This window comes from Rhipicephalus sanguineus, chromosome 1 (genome assembly GCF_013339695.2).
Source record: "Rhipicephalus sanguineus isolate Rsan-2018 chromosome 1, BIME_Rsan_1.4, whole genome shotgun sequence".
Classification (NCBI taxonomy): domain Eukaryota; kingdom Metazoa; phylum Arthropoda; class Arachnida; order Ixodida; family Ixodidae; genus Rhipicephalus; species Rhipicephalus sanguineus.
In genome coordinates, this window is record NC_051176.1 from 288245252 (window position 1) to 288262677 (window position 17426).

The following is a 17426-nucleotide window of genomic DNA, read 5'->3' on the forward strand; positions in this document are numbered from 1 at the left end:
AAGCCGTCTTCTGTTTCTTCCCAGTCGATGTATTGATCCGCCCCCGCCCCATCCGAAAGCTTTATGCACCTAACGTGGTTTTGTACTGCCTTAAGGCTCGGAGGCATTGCAAGCTTTCTGCACCTCACATGGTTTTTCACTGCCTCCATGATCGGCCCACCTTTGACCAATCGGCAATGCTATGTGATGACGTCACAAGTATTGGATATTTTTGATGTCACGACGTCATATTGTGACGTCATCACATTATTTTTTTCAGCACTCGTGTTGATGGCACCGACGGTCAATTTTCGCGTTTGATGAGGCGTCTAAGGCTTTCTCCCTAATAAAGTCGTTGCGCGACGCTTAATGCCAATTCACACGGACGGGCATCTCGCCTTTATCGACGCAGCTGGCGCTCTTACACACTTCATAAGAACAGAGGTCGGTTAAATGAACGGAGCCCACTCAGACTCCCTCGTAAATTATTTTTTTTTACTTAAGGGCTCACGAAAGGTCCACTCAGAGTATCACTCACACTCACCAACATGCTGCTCAATCTTCTCACTCCAACTCAGATTTATCGAAAATTCTACTCAGCCTGACTTATTTGGACTCACTCACCACAATGAAATTCAGGCAGGTCCCTTTGTCCTAAAAGCCCTAACTCACTAAGGCTCTTTGTCCACAAAGCCCCCATGTGGACAAATGGGGGAGGGAGTTGAACGTACCCCCCCCCCTTCCATAACTGTATAACTGACGCCTGTGTGCGTGACCTGCTAATGCGTTATAACAAGTTCCCGTCAATCATTTCGCGCTAGCGTCGCGACAGCAAACTTGGAATACTCACAATTTTATGCAATTAAGTGATTTTGTCGGTGCATTCGCGTACCCAAAATTTATTTAATTCGGAAAAAAACTATCGCTTTCTTGCCTATGCAGAAGCATTGAGCTGCGAAGAACAATGGCAAAAAAAATCTCAGTTCTTTTTTTTTTAACGTACAGTCGCCGCAGAAAAGGATTAGCACAAGTAATTTGGGCCGTAGCGGCGCAATCGCCGCACGCGGCGCGGATGTTCCCGAGCGCGCCGATAGCGAGAGTGCCAAGCACAGTCCATTTTCCTAAGCGGAGGTGGCCGGCAGGAAGCACCTCATCGTAAAGCCCGCTTTTCGAAAGCTCACTGAGCAAATCATTGGTCGAAACGATACTGATATAAAAAGACAGTCGCTAGCAACGCCAGCTCAAAAGTAAAAACAGGTTTATGTCTGCAGTTGCAGTAGTGCACGATTCGGCCGCAAAGTAACGCATATCATCTAACAGGCAGGCGTTAGTTAACACGGATCGCTTCCTGCCGGTCACGTCCGCTTGGGAAAGTGCACATGTGCACTGTGCTTGGCACTCTCTCGCTATCTGTGCGCTCAGGAACAACGCGCTTCGTGTCGCGATATCGCCGCTACGGCCACAAATGAATTGTGCTAATCTCTTTCTGCGGCGACTGTGCACATGTACCGTCAGCGTCGCTAGAGTATGTACAGGTAGGTCCACTGTTAGAGGAAACACGCGCGCGTGTGGCTCACGCTCCGCGCAGCGCCATGTATACGTAAAGCAGCGAAAACCAAGCGCATGCGCGAAAGTGTGCAGGGGCGGTGCATGACGAGCGTCGTCTGCTTGCGAACCGCCCCTCCGCTTTGCGTGCGCGCGGCATGCGCAAGCAAAACGAATCTATAGGTATAAATAAAGCATTCCAAGGTATCACTCATTTCTTCCGAAATGCCAGTACGAGAGCGTGTGTTCATGAGCGGGCTTTTTGATCGTGGGATTTCGAAGATTAAGCTATTGCTAGGGTGTTCGTCCACTATTTAAGGCAGGTCGCTGAAATTTTCCTTCAGGGCTATGTGCCCAGCGTTCCATTTCAACGATGAAGAATTCACCGCTCAAGACGGCCAACACGATCGTACAGAGCTACAGAAGAGCGAAGGATCAAGGACGCTACTCGCAAGCCTGCGTCGCATCTGACAACAGAGCTGCAAGACTGCTAAATGGTTGCTTTTATCGCCGATAAGTCAAGCGCCTCTGTCCAAGAAATCCGTGCAACCTTACATTTCAAGCGTCGAAAACGATTGTGAAGCGACGGATTACTGAAGTAGGTCTGAGAGGTAGGCCGCTGCAACGCGGTCACGCGCGAGCAAGGCGATGGGGTGGGTCGCAAGGAGGCGACGCTCGAAATGCACCTCCCCTGCGCATTTCAACGCCTGTGCTTGGTTTTCGCCGCTTCACGCGTAGTACTACATGGCGGTGGGTGAGCCACGCGCTCGCGTGTTCCCTCTAACAGTGGACGGACCTGAACTCAATGACTGTCGTGTTTTACTTGCAGCCGTACTCGCAAAAGTTGTGAATAAAGAAAAAATGCTTCCGGAAAACAGGCCCTCATCCCGTTATTGGCAAGCGTTATGCGCGCGTAGTGTGCGCGAAAGAGGAAGCCTTTAGGCAGCACGTGGCAAGGGCGGTGAGAGGGGTTGTTGCGAAGCGGTCACTGAGAGCTATACCAAACAGTATCTTAAAAAGGTGTGGCAACTGTGGAGGGCATATTCCCTCTTGCACGTTAGTGCCTATTACGGGGAAGCGTCAGGGGAGGCTGGCTGGCCTAAGCTAGCTGCTTGGCATCATGCTTCGTTGCTAGTTTTCTTTGCCGCTCTCCAAGACACCAAAGTGTCCATTTGAAAGCTTTCAATCGAACTAAGATTCGCAGAGCGCTGGGGAGACTTCGGCTTATGCTCACCATGGCGTTGAGGCAAAGGTGGTGCTGGACACGGAACATTCGGAACGTCCGCCCATTTCGCAGATGCAACATGAGTACCACTCATACAAATTGCCACAAGCGCGCGCTGACGCGCAAGCACGAGTGAACCAGCATGATGTCGGTAGCGAAAAATGAGCGCTTGCAACGCTACCGCACGAAAGCAAAGAGCACCCACACAATACATGACTGTGGTCGAGCGAACAGCAAGAACAGAAACTGAGCCAATTGCTTAGATCCACCCAAATCGAGGAACTTCGACGGCGTTATCGCCAGCGTCGATCTACCCCGCTTGTTACAACGTCACTGCCCTCGCGCCGTAGATTCCGGCATTTTCTGACCGCAAGTGGTGAAAGGACAGCGGGCACTACCGACATTTGCCCAGATGTTTCGCACTGCTGGTAGGCGTTTCACACTTTTCTTCCAAACCAGCCTCGAACGTGCTGCGCAGGCGCGGACAGAGAAGCAGAGACGAGGGGGTGTTCAACGAGGTTCCGCGCGGCTGCCTTGTCATGGCGTAGTCAACTTGCGTTGTCATTGGTGCTGTGATAAGGACGCTTGTAAAAAGCGGTCCCACTTGCTCGAGTGGGTAGAGAGTGAGGGTTGCAAAGGCGGCCACGGAATCGGACGACAACCGAAGCCCGCGCACTTCCGCCTTCAGGTCTTTCTGTATGCACTCGTGCCATGAGCGCGGGGCACGACATCGCATTTCGGCCGTCGCCGCAACATTATAGCGGTTTTCCTTTAGGTCGGCAGATTAAACAGAGCTCACTCTGACTGCCACGGTAGCGCAGTTGTTACGCTACTTGGCTGCTGGCCCGAAAGTCGCGAGTTCAATCAGGCCGCGGCGCGCTCGCATTTCGATGGAGGCGAAAGGCTAGAGGCCCGCGTACTGTGCGAGTTCAGTGCATGCTTGATAACACCAGGTGGTAGAAATTATCCGCAGCCCTCCACTACGGCGTCTCTCATAGCCTGAGTCGCTTTGGGGCGTTAAACCACACAAACCCACCAGCCACAACCCACTCTGATTCAAAAAATATATTTTAGAGCGCAGCTCTTAGGCGCCCGATTCCTGCGTAGCGTCGGCGTGCCTCGTTGTAACCGATTGTTTGAGCACAGCGAAAGATGAAAGGGTGCAGGAGGGCCGCCTCGTGTCGCGGATGCGTCCGCCAGTCAGAGTTCAGAACGCAGTCCCATGGCGTGGCGTTTTCGCTTCTTCCGATGCCACCGGACGGCCCTGCCTTCCGGGCACCTCAACACAGATGGGTACACAGACTCAACAGGCAACACGCTGCTGGATACGTGTGAAAGACATGACTTAGTCATTTTTAACGGTACTGAGAAATCTGAAGGGCACATAACATGGGAGGTAGCAAGTCTGCAGTCGACGATATATTACGCACTGATGTCACATAGGATGTATGATAGGCTAGGGATAATTAATATGGCTCCGGAAGTCTATGTAGAGTGATAACAAACGTTCAGGCTCAGTTTTAGAAGAGGAGCGAAAGAAAGAAGGAGGCAAGATGAACAGCCCCATTGGAAATTTTTAATTAGAAAAGCGACTGGAAATAGCAATCAAACATATTGACAAGGTAATCTCCGCGGACACTAAAAGAGAGTGGACTTGCGCAAATCTAGCAAGACTGTTCGAGCTAGAGCTTGATATGGTACGTGTCAGGCCCTAAATAAAAAGAATACACAAACTGAAGAGCTGGTCAAGACGGCCATAGTAAAACGTCAGGAAGCCCTCGGGAAGCACAGATATTCTAAGCAGAGGGGTTAACCGTAAGCTGAGGTCGTTAGAAAGTGAGATAACTTCTTAAACTGTAGAAGAGAAGCATCCCATTTGATCAATGAGAAGATTAGAAGAAAGGGAACCCGATGGTTGGCAGAAGTAAACGAAGAAGATAGAAAAGCAGCTACAGAATTGTGGAAACATCTCAACTCGCTGATTAATAGGACAAACCTAGAAAAGAGTTTCATAGCTAGAGCTCAGGGTGTAAGGCTAGAACGGGGTGAGGCAATGGAACACATAAGAACAATGATGACAGAAAAAACTTAAGAACAAGGAAACAGACCCATGTCATTTAAAACAGACGAGGATTGACCGATTAGCGCAGTGGCTCCACTTTGAACAACGAGTGTGGGAAAGGGCAGAGAAGAGGGTTCTTAGTAGCACATTGACAGGTCCTGATGGCATCCCATATGTTAATGAGGAAATTGGGTCCGAAATCTAAGCAAACACGAAGGAAGGTAGTGAGCCAAACAATAATGGATGGTAAAGCCCCCGATGGCTGTTGACTAAGCAGGATGAGCATGACATATATGGGAAAGGGGGACAAAGCTGACATAAACAACTACCGTCCCAAAAAAGTGACGTCAGTGGTTTACATGTTGGTGATGCAAATTATAAGTTCCGCAAACAAAGGAGGTTGGAGGATAATATCTTCCCATTGACGCAGTGATTCGAAATAGCAGAAAAGGAACACAGGCCCATATGGCTGACATTTCTGGATACCAGGAGAGCGTACGACAGTGTCATACAAGAAGACTTGTGGGACATACTGGACACACTCGATGTGGAAGATGGAATAACAAATGTTTTGAAAGGTATCCATAAATGTAACAAAATGGGAAAACAGGTATCTGTGCCGATAGAGATACAACGGGGGCTTAAACAGGGATGACCTCTCGCACCTTTCACGAAAGAAGAGGAACAGATCAAGGGCTCGTTTCTTTGTGAGACACCGCGTAATGAAACCAAGAGGCAATGAAGCCAAGGATGGTATAGAATTTGTAGTCTTTTTTACTGTAGTGTAGTAATTCGGCGACCACGATGCGAAAACTCGCCCGGATACTGCTTACGCCACTTAATTTAGAAACTGCGTCAGGGGGCCCCGGCATTTTATTGTCTTCTGATATATCCCAGTCTCAAAGCTTCTTCATCCCACGGGCGAGCAAGGTGAACATAATCATGTCAATAAATATGTGTTATTCAATGAGTAGCAGGTATTTGGGTATTTCCCTGAACCAGGTAGGGAGTTTAGTCACGGCAAAAAACACAGCTGTATCATTTCGATCCAACGCAGTTTTTCAAGGCTTTCGCTCATAGGGTCGACCTATTTTTGTTCGTTTTTTAACCTGCTCTCTACGTTGCTGCGTTTTCGCTTTTATATAAGCAATATTTGTTTTCTGGTTAACCTCCCTGCCTTTCCGAATTACGTTTCTCTCTATCTCTCTCTCAAGAGCTCGCACCAGATGCCCGATACGTCCGCATATTGTCCGCTACCTTTCGCGAGCTTTGCTCCTCCAGTTACCGAAGAAGGAGACCGAAACTGGCGTTCCGCGAAATTCCTGTTTATGCGATGTATAGCGCGCAGACTTTATCGTTTCCGGGTGCTCTGCCACGCGCGCGCCGACTGCTCACATTTATGCAACGTGTTCGGAGCAGCACTCGACCAAATTGAGGTATCGATGGTTATGAAAGGCTGGCCGAACGTTTTGTTTCCTTTTTTTTCAGCTGCACCCGCGATAACAGAGTCAATTTTCGTGCTCGCAAAAGTGGACGGGGCAGCGGGCGATATATACGCTGTGGCCAGCTTCTCGCACAGGCCTCGCATGAAGCGAATGCGATAGGTGACAGTATGTTTTGTTTCCTGCTGTCTGCGTGCATGGTCCAATACACGTCATGCCACGCATAACTGGTTGTAGCCGGAGGCCACAGTGATGAGGACAGCACTGCTCAGAAGCCAGTGTATAGTCATCAATCAGAAAGGCAGTATGGTAGGCCGAAGTCGCCTTTACTGAAATTTAGAACTTAGGAAAACACGGACCCAGCTCGCTATAGCGAACTTGGACTAGCGCAGCGTGAAGTGTGACCAAGCTTTGGTGACTTGGCTGTAATTATCGATATGTCCGTACCAAAGTATCAATCAATGCCTCATAACGATTGTGTTTCGAGTATTTCTGTGCTGTATCCTCGCGTATGATTAGAATGTGCTTTGAAAGACTGTCTCAAAAGTCAGTGAAGTCAACCAGCAACAACATCAACAACAACAACAACACAACAATAATAATAATAATAATAATAATAATAATAATAATAATAATAATAATAATAATAATAATAATAATAATAATAATAATAATAATAATAATGGTAGAACATATAACGAAAAAGACCAGGGTGTTCACCGCAGAAAGTTTGGCTTTGAGGCTGACATCTTTGTCTTTTTAATATTTGAAAGTTCACCCATTGATCTTTGTCCTAATACTATTATTCGCTGTATTTCTCTTCTGTAGCTGCCTCCTACATCTATTCTGCATCCTTTAAAAACGCAGTGTTGTAGAACGTCTATCACGCCGTTACTTATCTGAATGCTCTGCACTTCACCTGTTGTGGTAGCTTCAGTCTTTGTATGTTTAGACAAAGACAAGATTTCTGACTTGCTTCTTTTATCTTCATAATGAGTGTTTTTAAGTCTTCAATGCTTCCTGCTACTACTGTAGTGTCACGGCGGTCGCATTTCGATGGAGGCGAAATGCTAAAGGCCCGTGCACTGTGCGATGTCAGTGCACGTTAAAGAACACCAGGTGGCTTCCACTACGGCGTCTGTCATAGCCAGAGTTACTCTGAGAGGTTAAACCACATGAACCATTGCGCATTTTTATTGTTTCAGGGTCGCGAGCATCGGGGACGCCATCCTTTCGCTGCTACCAGTGCCGAGTGGCCAACAACGAGGACTGCCACGATGGCTACCTCAAGACTTGCCCCACGGACCAGGCATACGATGTCTGCATGACCATGGTCGTCAAGAACGGTGAGAATCTTTAGCGCAACACGGAGGCACACCACATTGCGGGTCGGTACCTGCTGCGTGCAGTTTGACACATGGATGCACGCACACGGTTCGCGAAAGTATATCGGTATACCACCGCTTGGCTCCAATACGCAGATGTGCAATAAGCTTGCCTCACATATATCAACGCTGCTCATTTTGCAGCCCTTGTGTGCGCTGCGTGACTCTCAGGTGACCATTCATGCGTTGTGTCTGCATAAAAATAGACTTAGCATGTATCAGAGGTGTACTAGCATGGAAAATTGACGAGATACCTGTAGGTGTATAGACGCGAGTTGACATATGATAAGACCCTTTTCATAATCCGCAAGTGCGCTTCCCTGCGCTGCACATTCGCCTAACAAATGGCGGCATCTGTTTGCTTCAAGTGGACAGGAGCATGGGCGTCGGCAGGGGGGCGCAAAAAAGGCACTTGCTCCCCTCAAGCCACACCAGCATGTGCCCCGCACCCAAGATACACCAGCGCTGCCGCCCTACCCCAGCCGCGATGCATAAGGGGTTTGCGCCCCCCACGACAAAATCCTGCAGACGCGCGCAGAGGTGGTCCTAGTTGCACGTGCTGGGGCTCGCCTATTATGCGTGTTTATATCAACAGAGCTGAGTCTATATTTCCCGCGTCACAGAGCAAGCAAACTGCGCTTGAACACGCTGTGTGCAGAAGTGACTAGCTGTCATCAGTTGGGCTAACTGCATCGCAGGAAAGCTAGCTTTACAATTATGAAAAGGTTCTAATAATAGCCGACTTTGTACTGCAACTGTCTCTTGGGGTAAGCGTATCAGTAGTGATGTCGTGTAAAAATATTTTTACACGCTTTCTTTTTCGAAGCGTCACAGCTACGTGCTTCTGGTCCGCTACGGTTGATCGCATCGCAAGAAGTTGCCGCCAGCGCGAAGCTTTCAAGTATGTACGTATGTGATCCGCGGTATACCTCGGTGTACACGTATCTGCTACGTCTCCGCTATGCAAAACCATGAAGATTTGAGAGCGGGCGCTTCCTAAATTTCATTCGGAGAAATCACAATTCTCAGCCTAGCGCTGGCTGTTTACTATTAACTGACTGTTCACCAAGTTCGATTTCACTCGTGAAACACCATATACTTTCAGTCGTAAACTAGACGGAGAGCAAATCAAGCCATCGCAACTGGCTGTGACAACATACGCCGCTTTTCGTCTACTCAAGGTATACGCGGAACAACGAATGAAACAAGATGAAACTTAATGCATGAACAAGAAAACTTGACGAAAAAGGACGTGTCTCAAAGCGTAGTAATGAACAGTGCGAAACTACTACGCTTCCATGACAACTACGGATCCATAACAACTATAGCGCAGCTTACCACTCTTTTGTGTCCTAAAACAATGATATGCGGTGACATGCCTCTTCGGCTACACGGGGCTTTCCGAGACTTTTACAGTCGCACTGTTGTCAGGTTATATTCCTTTAAATACCATATCGCATTGCGCGCATCCTATCGCAGATTACATAACGCGCGCACCCGAAAAAAAGAGAAAAAGGCAGAAAAGAAAGTGACAGCCAGAAAGCAGCCAGAGTTGCAAAGGGCATGCCGCACACGAGTCGTGAAGAGCATGGGTGCACGCTCATATGACGTAATTATGACATAGGCTACAAAACAGATGGGATGGACGTTGATGCCTTCGGTAGTCCTCTGTCGATTACACGTCGCGTCCCTCTTTGAGCTTGTATGCTTGTATGTCGAGCTAGATACTTAATATAGCAGTACAGTTTCCTACCTCGCCACCTGCGAGGAAGGCGAGCGGCGTCTTGTGACTTGTGCATGCCCATACTTGTGTGATGGAGGCGGAATTACTATATGCCCGTGTACTTAGATTTAGGTGCAATTTGAAGAACCGCCGGTGGTCGAAATGAATCCGGAACCCTCTACTATGGCGTGCCTCATAATCATATCGTTGTTCTGGCGCGTAACGTCCAAGCAGGTATCATGGTTACTAACACTTGCGTGAGCGCGTCTTCATGAAAGACAGAAATTGTTTGCTGAGAACTAACAGACAATAATGCCAAGGAAAGTATAGGGGTTGTTATTTCTAGTAATTAGGATATAAATGTGAAGAAAGTAAAGTGGACGAAAAGATAACTTGCCGCCGGCAGGGACCGAACCTGCGATCTTCGAATAACGCGTCCGATGATCTACCACTGAGCTTCGGCGGCGGTCATCCCCCCGTTCACTTCATGGGGCATATATGTAAATTTAAACCTAGGAGTGTTAGTCAACGCCGATCGCAGCCATGACGGTCAGTGTGGAACACTTTTTCTGCCTGTTGGCGTCACGTAGCACGTGATCTCTTTTACGAGCCGGCAGCTGACCAATAATCCCTCGCACAATACCTGAAGGCATCAAGTCTGCCAGAACGAGACCCTCGCTATGAATGAAGAAAAGAAGGTGACTTTTAAGGGCTCGTTTTTCTTTGTTAGACACAATATTAATGAGAACTAACAGACAATAATGCCAAGGAAAGTATAGGGGGTGTTATTTCTAGTAATTAGGATATAAAGTACACGAGGCTGCAGAGAAAACCCATACGGCTTTCTCGGCAAGAAAGCTTCGCAGTCCTGGTCCAGGGCGACAATTCTTCAAACTGATAACGTTTCCGATGCATTGTCAGCTTCCACGAAACTAATAATAATAATTGTTGGGGTTTAACGTCCTAAAACGACGATATGATTATGAGGGATGCGCGAAACTGAGTTGCCATATGGCGAGCCCGGACACGGTGGCGTGACACTCGTTCGTTCCCTTGCAGCCCAGCAGGGTTTTTTCATCGAGAAGAAATGCGCCCTGGGCCCATGCAACCTGCGCGACGAGAAGCAGAGCCAGGGCTTGGGCCTGGACACTTGCGACCGCTCCAAGGACTCGTACAGCTGTTTTGAGTGCTGCAAAGGCGACGGCTGCAACACAAATGCTGCCCGTCGCCGATCGCCGCTGCTCTCGATGCCGCCACTGCTGCTGCTGACCGCTGTGCTGGCCGGCCGGAGGGCGTGAGCTCGCAGCGCCACTGCCCAGCCTCGCCCCGGCCTCTCCCGCGCCTACCCCACCGCTCGCGTCTGCCACTGCCTTGGCCGCCGAAGAAGGCCGATGGGCGGGCGACGGGCCTTCTGCGCACCGCCGCGCGACGTCCTGAACGGTACAAATCACGCCGGGAGCTCTCCCCTCGCCTCCTCCGCAACCCAACACCGCAAAACCACGAGAATCCCAGGGCGCGAGGCCGGCGGATGGGGCCGCGGCCTGCAGCCACAGGCATCTTCCGTGAACATCCGTGCCGTGATCACACCCGACGGCTTTTACACGTACACACGCGCACACACACGCGCACCACCGACACAAACAAAAGACTTCCCCCCGCGCTTGACTTTTACCTACTTGGCTGACGTCAAATACCCACGACGTGGCCTCGATGAAACGTGGCGCAGCGTAGTGCGACCGCAAAGGATGAACGAAAACAAAGGCTGATTTCATTAGTTCGCTCTCCGGCTCAGATGGTTCTTGCTGGTTCAGACGCGTCCTTAGTAGGTTACGCTTGGATGCCGATGCTGTATGTCGCACCCCGACATGAAAGGACGACCAAGCTTTTCTCGGCTTTCGAAAGTACTCGGGGAAGCACAACCTCTCGAGTTGTCTCTTCGGCCAACGTGTCTCCTTTCCACGTCGCGCTACACTGTGGCCGAGGCTGTGGTTTCCGTGGTCTCCATTCCAGCTAAAGCTGAAATAGTAGAATGCCGAGTATTCGAGCGCGCTTGTACGTTGATTTAACAATAGGTTTACCCGAAAAGATGTGCCCGACCCCTCAAAATTGTACGGGGACCTCTGATTTCGTGAGTCGCTGACATTGTGAAATGGGTCCTTAAGGATCCTTGCTGCTTATCTTTTTTTTTTCTCTCTAACGTGAATGCTGGCGCGCAATTATTTCCAAGTCACCAAATTTATTTATTTATTTATTTATTTATTTATTTATTTATTTATTTATTTATTTATTTATTTATTTATTTATTTATTTATTTATTTGTTTGTTTGTTTATCACAGTACCCTCAGCGCCAATAGTGCATTGCAGATGGGGGTTACATATTATATCATTTCGTGTCAATAGCATATAAATGAACCAAAACAACATTGCGAGGATAATTAACAAAAAATAAGAGCCAGAAAAATTCCATTCGTCACCCGAACAAGGCTTCTGTGAGATCTAATCAATATTTCAGGACATTTCACTTCGGTACGAGCCACACAACCAATACGACGGTAAAATTTGGGCTTCTCGGATTCTCTCTTATAAGCCAAGAATCACTTCACGGAATAAACGGACCTGATAATAAGTCGCATGCGCGCCCATCTACAGAAAGATCGAAGGACATCAGTTCGGAAGGGACACCACGCGTGACGCATGTGAAAAAATTTCAACGACGCAAACCGCGCTGTCTCTAAAGGTATGTACTACACTTGAAATACGCTACGCAAAGTGGAACAGTTAGCAGGTTCTATTAGCATGCTTTTTCTTCAACGAGCCCCCCCCCCCCCCTCTTTCTTTTTTCTTTTGAGGAACCGATACTTTCTTCTAAGCGCACGGATATAACTTTGTGTCACGCGCACGGAAGCCTCCTATAAGATAGCATCGATAGCAAATCTTTCCCCTTTAACGGCTACTATCGCATTTCTCATCGCGCCTCTTTTGCTCGTCACCTCTAAAAAAGAAAAAAGAACAGTTACGCTACTTGCAAACTGTCGTTGTGGCTTTTGCACTTAACCAGCATCTATGTTGGTGACTCGCCAGCTGTCACAGTGCTAGCAGAAAAAGCGCGACTTGTCCCCTGCGCCCAGCAACCAGCTATTTATTTCTCACGTCGTTGCGGCGAATGGCAACGTGAGTCTTCGCGTTTGCTTGAAAACGTCAACATGTTCGATGTGCACGGTGTTCATATTCCGCCTGACGTATAGAATTTATACATGTGCGAACATATATACAAATATCTTACACAACGCGTTACTCGTCGAGCGCAGGCGTAATGCGCTTCGGGCGTCCTCCGAAAATATGCACGGCCTGTAGTGTATACTTAACCGAGGTCTACCGGGGTGGTCACCTGGGGTCAGCATTAGCTATACGTTGCAGCCGGCATCGAGTAATTTCGAGCGCATCAATAGCGCAACTTTGTTCTCTTTCCACTGGGCAAAAGAAGATGCATTGCCTTTACGGCATAAGAGTGGCCGCCACTCTGCTAGTCCCTGCATAACGGATCCTCTTTTCCTCGTGCATAATATATAGGCCAACAGTAACATCCGTGCCGTCTGTTCCTCTGCGTCTGTGATCACTCAAACACGAGAAGCAGACGACGAGCTTCGCTACACGCATTCGTGGCCGCGCGCCTCGCTTTATAGCAGGAGCTTTTTATGATGATTTCGCAGCCGTTTCGGTGTTGTCTAGTGAGCGTCTCTACCCCGCCGCTGCTAAGTCCTTCGGTGCTCGCCGGCGATCACGTGTTGTGCGAAGGAGCGCGCATGGGCCCCTCTCACCATTCAACGGTTGTGCTGCAACACCGTCTGGCATGCCGCCTACTCCCCATTACCAAGCCGGCTTCCCTTAGAACTCCCGCCTCGCTATCCAGCGAACGTGCACAGCGGCGCTCGTCCGGTACGGTTGGAATCCCGGCCAGCCAAGGGTCGAGAGCGCCGCATTGCCGGGTTCCCTCTTCAGCCCTCACAAGGTCCTGCGCGCGCGAGGCATACTTTCCTGCGGGTGCCTGCCTCAGCGTCTGCTTGCACGAACAGCACACATCGAGTGTTGCCATCCACTGGGGAAGCCACAACAGTAAAGCGTGACGGATACCCGTCATTGAGCATAGCCCACTAAAGCTACAGGCTGGTTCACTATTTCGAAAACATGGGAGAAAACTAGGCAAGTTTTCGTTCGGAGAAAATGCTGACCGATTGACAAATTGATACTCGTCTACATGGGGGCGGGTAACTAATTGATAATGACTGTAATAATCAATGAACTGCTGTTTTTTTTTTCTTTAAATAAGGGCTCTCCTAGTCGGGTTTCGAAGCAACAAAATGGCAAAGCTTCGCAATTTGAGATATTCTTTTGCATCGGACTCGCAAGCCACATCCATTACATGCTCACACTTGTGTTAACGCAGAAATGCGTATTCGATGGCAATGTCCAGGTCTTGTTCGTGCAACCAGTCATCAATTCCCAAGTATACATTAACTGTGTACAGACATCAAGCTTTAAAGCGCTTGCATCACAAAGTGAAGTAGTAACTTTGCTCATTATTGATACTCACCACTTGGCGGTCAAGCGTAAGTGTTATTCTATAATTCATTGCGTTTGTTCTCTTGTTCTACTGGCAAAATAACTTTTTTTTTTCCACCACTGACATAGGACGTATATCAATGAAATTCACTCTATTCGATGGCAAGAGACCAAACTGCTTCATGTTACTGCTTCTCTGCATTAATTGAGTTCCAGTTGTTTGTTTGTCTCTTTTACTGCGCCGCTGCATATTGATGTGCTGAGCTGCGCAGAGGGGCGCCAAAACTGCAGCGCATTGTCTACCGATTGTTCAGGTGCAGCTTGGTGTCCGTGTAAAACGGGTTTGTGGCAAAGAACGAGCAGTCTAGAGGCTAAAGTTCAATCTAGTTTTTAATGTTTCTTTTTCTATGTTGAGACGGTGTAAATCGAGTCACTGTATGAGACCGGTAGCCGCAGACGGCTTCAGTTCAGACTAAACAGCCACAAGTTACTTTCCGCCGTCTACCGTTCTCATTACCACTAAAAAATTCTGTACACGACTTCATTGTGTTTCTCGTGTTCACAACGCTGTGTAATGGCGTCGACTGAACAATGTCCACTGTTAGTTCACACCTAAGAGAGATCTCATCTGTACAATGTTCGCTGTAAATAGCCCCTTCGTTCTTGTGTTATTTCTTTTCTGTACGCTGTGGGAGCTCTGTATGTATGCGCTGGTGCAGCTATCGAATAATCGCCTGTATGTCGCGTCGTAGCTGTCCAGTCTCGTAAACTTCCGGTGCAGTTCGTGCGTATGTATCTTTCACAATCTCTCTCTCCTTTTTGGCATGGCCAACTACTACTCTGCAAGCACAAAGAAATGTGAATATGCACGTGTGGCTTCGAGTTCGGACCTCCGTGTGTACTATACGCCTGTTGTTCTCCCGGCATTTCGTGGTGCGTATATAATGTCTGTTGTTCCCCACAGACGCTTGAAAATATAGCGCCCGTTCAGCTCTAAAGAAAGCGAAAAAGAAAGAAAGAAAAACTGCTTGAGCGCGCTTGTTTGAAAGCGTTTTCTTCTTATATGAAAGTTCTGGGCTTACGCAGAATACCAGTGGCCACATGTGCCACTCTCGGTTTATGAGCCCTGTTTCGCCCATTGGCAAGGCAGTGTGGGATATATGGCGTCCGTCAGATCCTTTTCTCACGTAAAAGACGCCTGTCGGCTAACGTCTGGCTTGGAAAGAACAAGGGCGAAACAGGCGTCGCTGCGCTGAACGCGACACGAGAAGGCAGCGCGCCCGCAACAACATTAATGTTCATATTTAGAGCTGATCTCGGGTCTCCAATTTTTGGGCGTTCCCGTTCCTATTGCCCTTCACTTTTCTCAGCTCTTTCGTCATATCTTCGCATACTCTAACAGTGCATGCTACAGCTCAAGCGCATGGGTGAGATCGGTGAATGAAAGGAATGCCGACAGCTGTAAGGTCTAATTCTTTCATACAGGCGTGCAAACTTGTGAGCTTGTGTAAAACGACGAGACCGCGGACGAATAGCCGTCGTCAGATAAATGATTCAATGAACTGTTTTCTTTAGATATTGCAAAAAGTTGGGTGTTTAATGAACCGTGATACAAGGTGCTTTCCTTCTAGTATTCCTTCTGAGAGCACAAACACGGGCTTCACTCAGATCCTCAAAATGTTTCCATGTCCCCTCTTGCCGATCTGTCCAAGTACTCGCTTTTTGTGGAGTCGAATTTGCGTCCGATTCCTTCCGTGCATCAGCGGCGGAAACAAAATCTATCTGTATGAGCATTCGACGACGACATATGATTCATGCTTAACGCCATATATTTCACATAATTCTACTTATTCCATTCTTGAACATCGGTTGACGCTGCCTCACAAGTGTTAAAGCAACGTCTTTGCCTTTGCCCTCTCGTTTAGGGTGCAGTCGTTATGTTGAAGCTCTGCGAACACTGGTCTCGCAATCGGGCCAGTTTTCACTTAGCGCCATGCGATCTGGGCTAGTTTAGTGAAGTCAGTGTGGACACGCTGGAAAAGCCGAGCCGAGCGCACTTGGAATATGTCATGATGACCTTTGACACAAATACTGATCTCGTTATTTCAGTAACGCGATCCTCAAGGCCTTGTTTGTTTAGGTTTGTTGTTCCGCACTCGACGTTTCACAGCGAAAACGCATACTGCAGCTGCGCAAGCGCCGTAAAAACTCAGAACATTATCTCTCTCTTGCAAGCTGCTCCAATGAACAGTTCGTTCTGCGCTCTCTTTCAATGAGCCTGTTAAGCGAACGCAGCAGTACACTTCTTGAAACAAAACGACTCTGTATTGAGAATCTTCAACGTGTTTTCTTGAAATTCAAGCGTGAACAAGTGCATGATTTCTGTCATGTTTGTGGAACTAGGCTGCGCTTTCAAAATTCAGATCATTTGACTGACGTGAAATTACGTAATGGCCGTTGCGGGCGCCGAACAGAGTTTGAGTTGTTAGAACCAATACCAAGGCGGCTAATATTGTAGTGCATTCAGGGTTTGCGTACTCAACGGAAGCTACGATCACATGCGAAGAGCGCTGAGACGCACTTTACGCGCACGCCCTATTACCTGTGGCGTGCGCGCGCTAAGCTCGAAGCTGCAAATGATTTGTGTGTATGTGGATATAGACCGCTATTTCGCTATAGGTAGGTAATTATACCAAGAACGCGATGTAACCTGGTGATGCTAGACAAAAGCTTGTACATTATTCTATACGTTCCATACGTTCTTCAGCCATTGTGTATTAAAAGATAAGCTCATCGCGTTGGCACACAAAGCACGGCGACATCCATCGCAAGTGAACGCCATGAGAGGAGTCTGATCGTTCACTGTCTGCACCCATGCCCATGTGCTGCGCATGCGAAGTAAAGGAAAAGCGCGGCGTTCTTAAACTATATAAGGCTCGATTTATTCCGAGCTTTGTACTACCATGTAGCTACAACTGATACTGGCCTGCTGTGTTTAATAAAGTTTTTTTCCCAAACTTTTCGTGTCTATTGTGTGTACTTTATTGGACGGACAAACTAGCGAGCGAGAAGGCAGAAGGGTCGATGCCCGAACAGTTAGTGCTCGATAGGTGCGATGCAGCAGAATGAATGCAGGCTGAGGACTATGTTTGTCACGGCTGCTTCAGTGCTTCACTCGTAACGGGAATATTACGCCTTTCCTGAACGCGAAGGATTCTTGGAGTGTTTATCAAGTGTGCCAGGCTCTGTCCTAATACATCTAATACATACAGGAAAGAACAATGGCGAAGACAATCTGTACGCGATTAGTCCCTCCTCATTCTATAGCTAACCGCCAGCACGGCTCCTCATTTTAACTCCGGCAGAAGGAGCCGAAACATCTATCTCCTAAACAGCCATTCTCCTTGTGGGTGCAATCTATAGTCCAAGAAGCAAGTTTTGCACTCGGTCCCTCACCTCAAGAGCAACTACACGAGGCATACTTATCGCAAAGATGAATCACAA

General features: G+C 48.2%; 1 protein-coding gene across 1 annotated transcript in view; it reads left to right on the forward strand.

The window, feature by feature from the left end:
* Positions 1-16939, forward strand: part of LOC119379215 (uncharacterized) — an 82729-nt gene extending 65790 nt beyond the window's left edge. The window contains exons 2-3 of the mRNA XM_037648446.2: positions 7459-7599; positions 10421-16939. Of these exons, the coding sequence (XP_037504374.2) occupies positions 7459-7599; positions 10421-10659 (380 nt within the window). The 3' untranslated portion in view covers positions 10660-16939. The remainder of the gene's footprint in view (positions 1-7458; positions 7600-10420) is intronic.
* Positions 16940-17426: the final 487 nt, after the last annotated feature.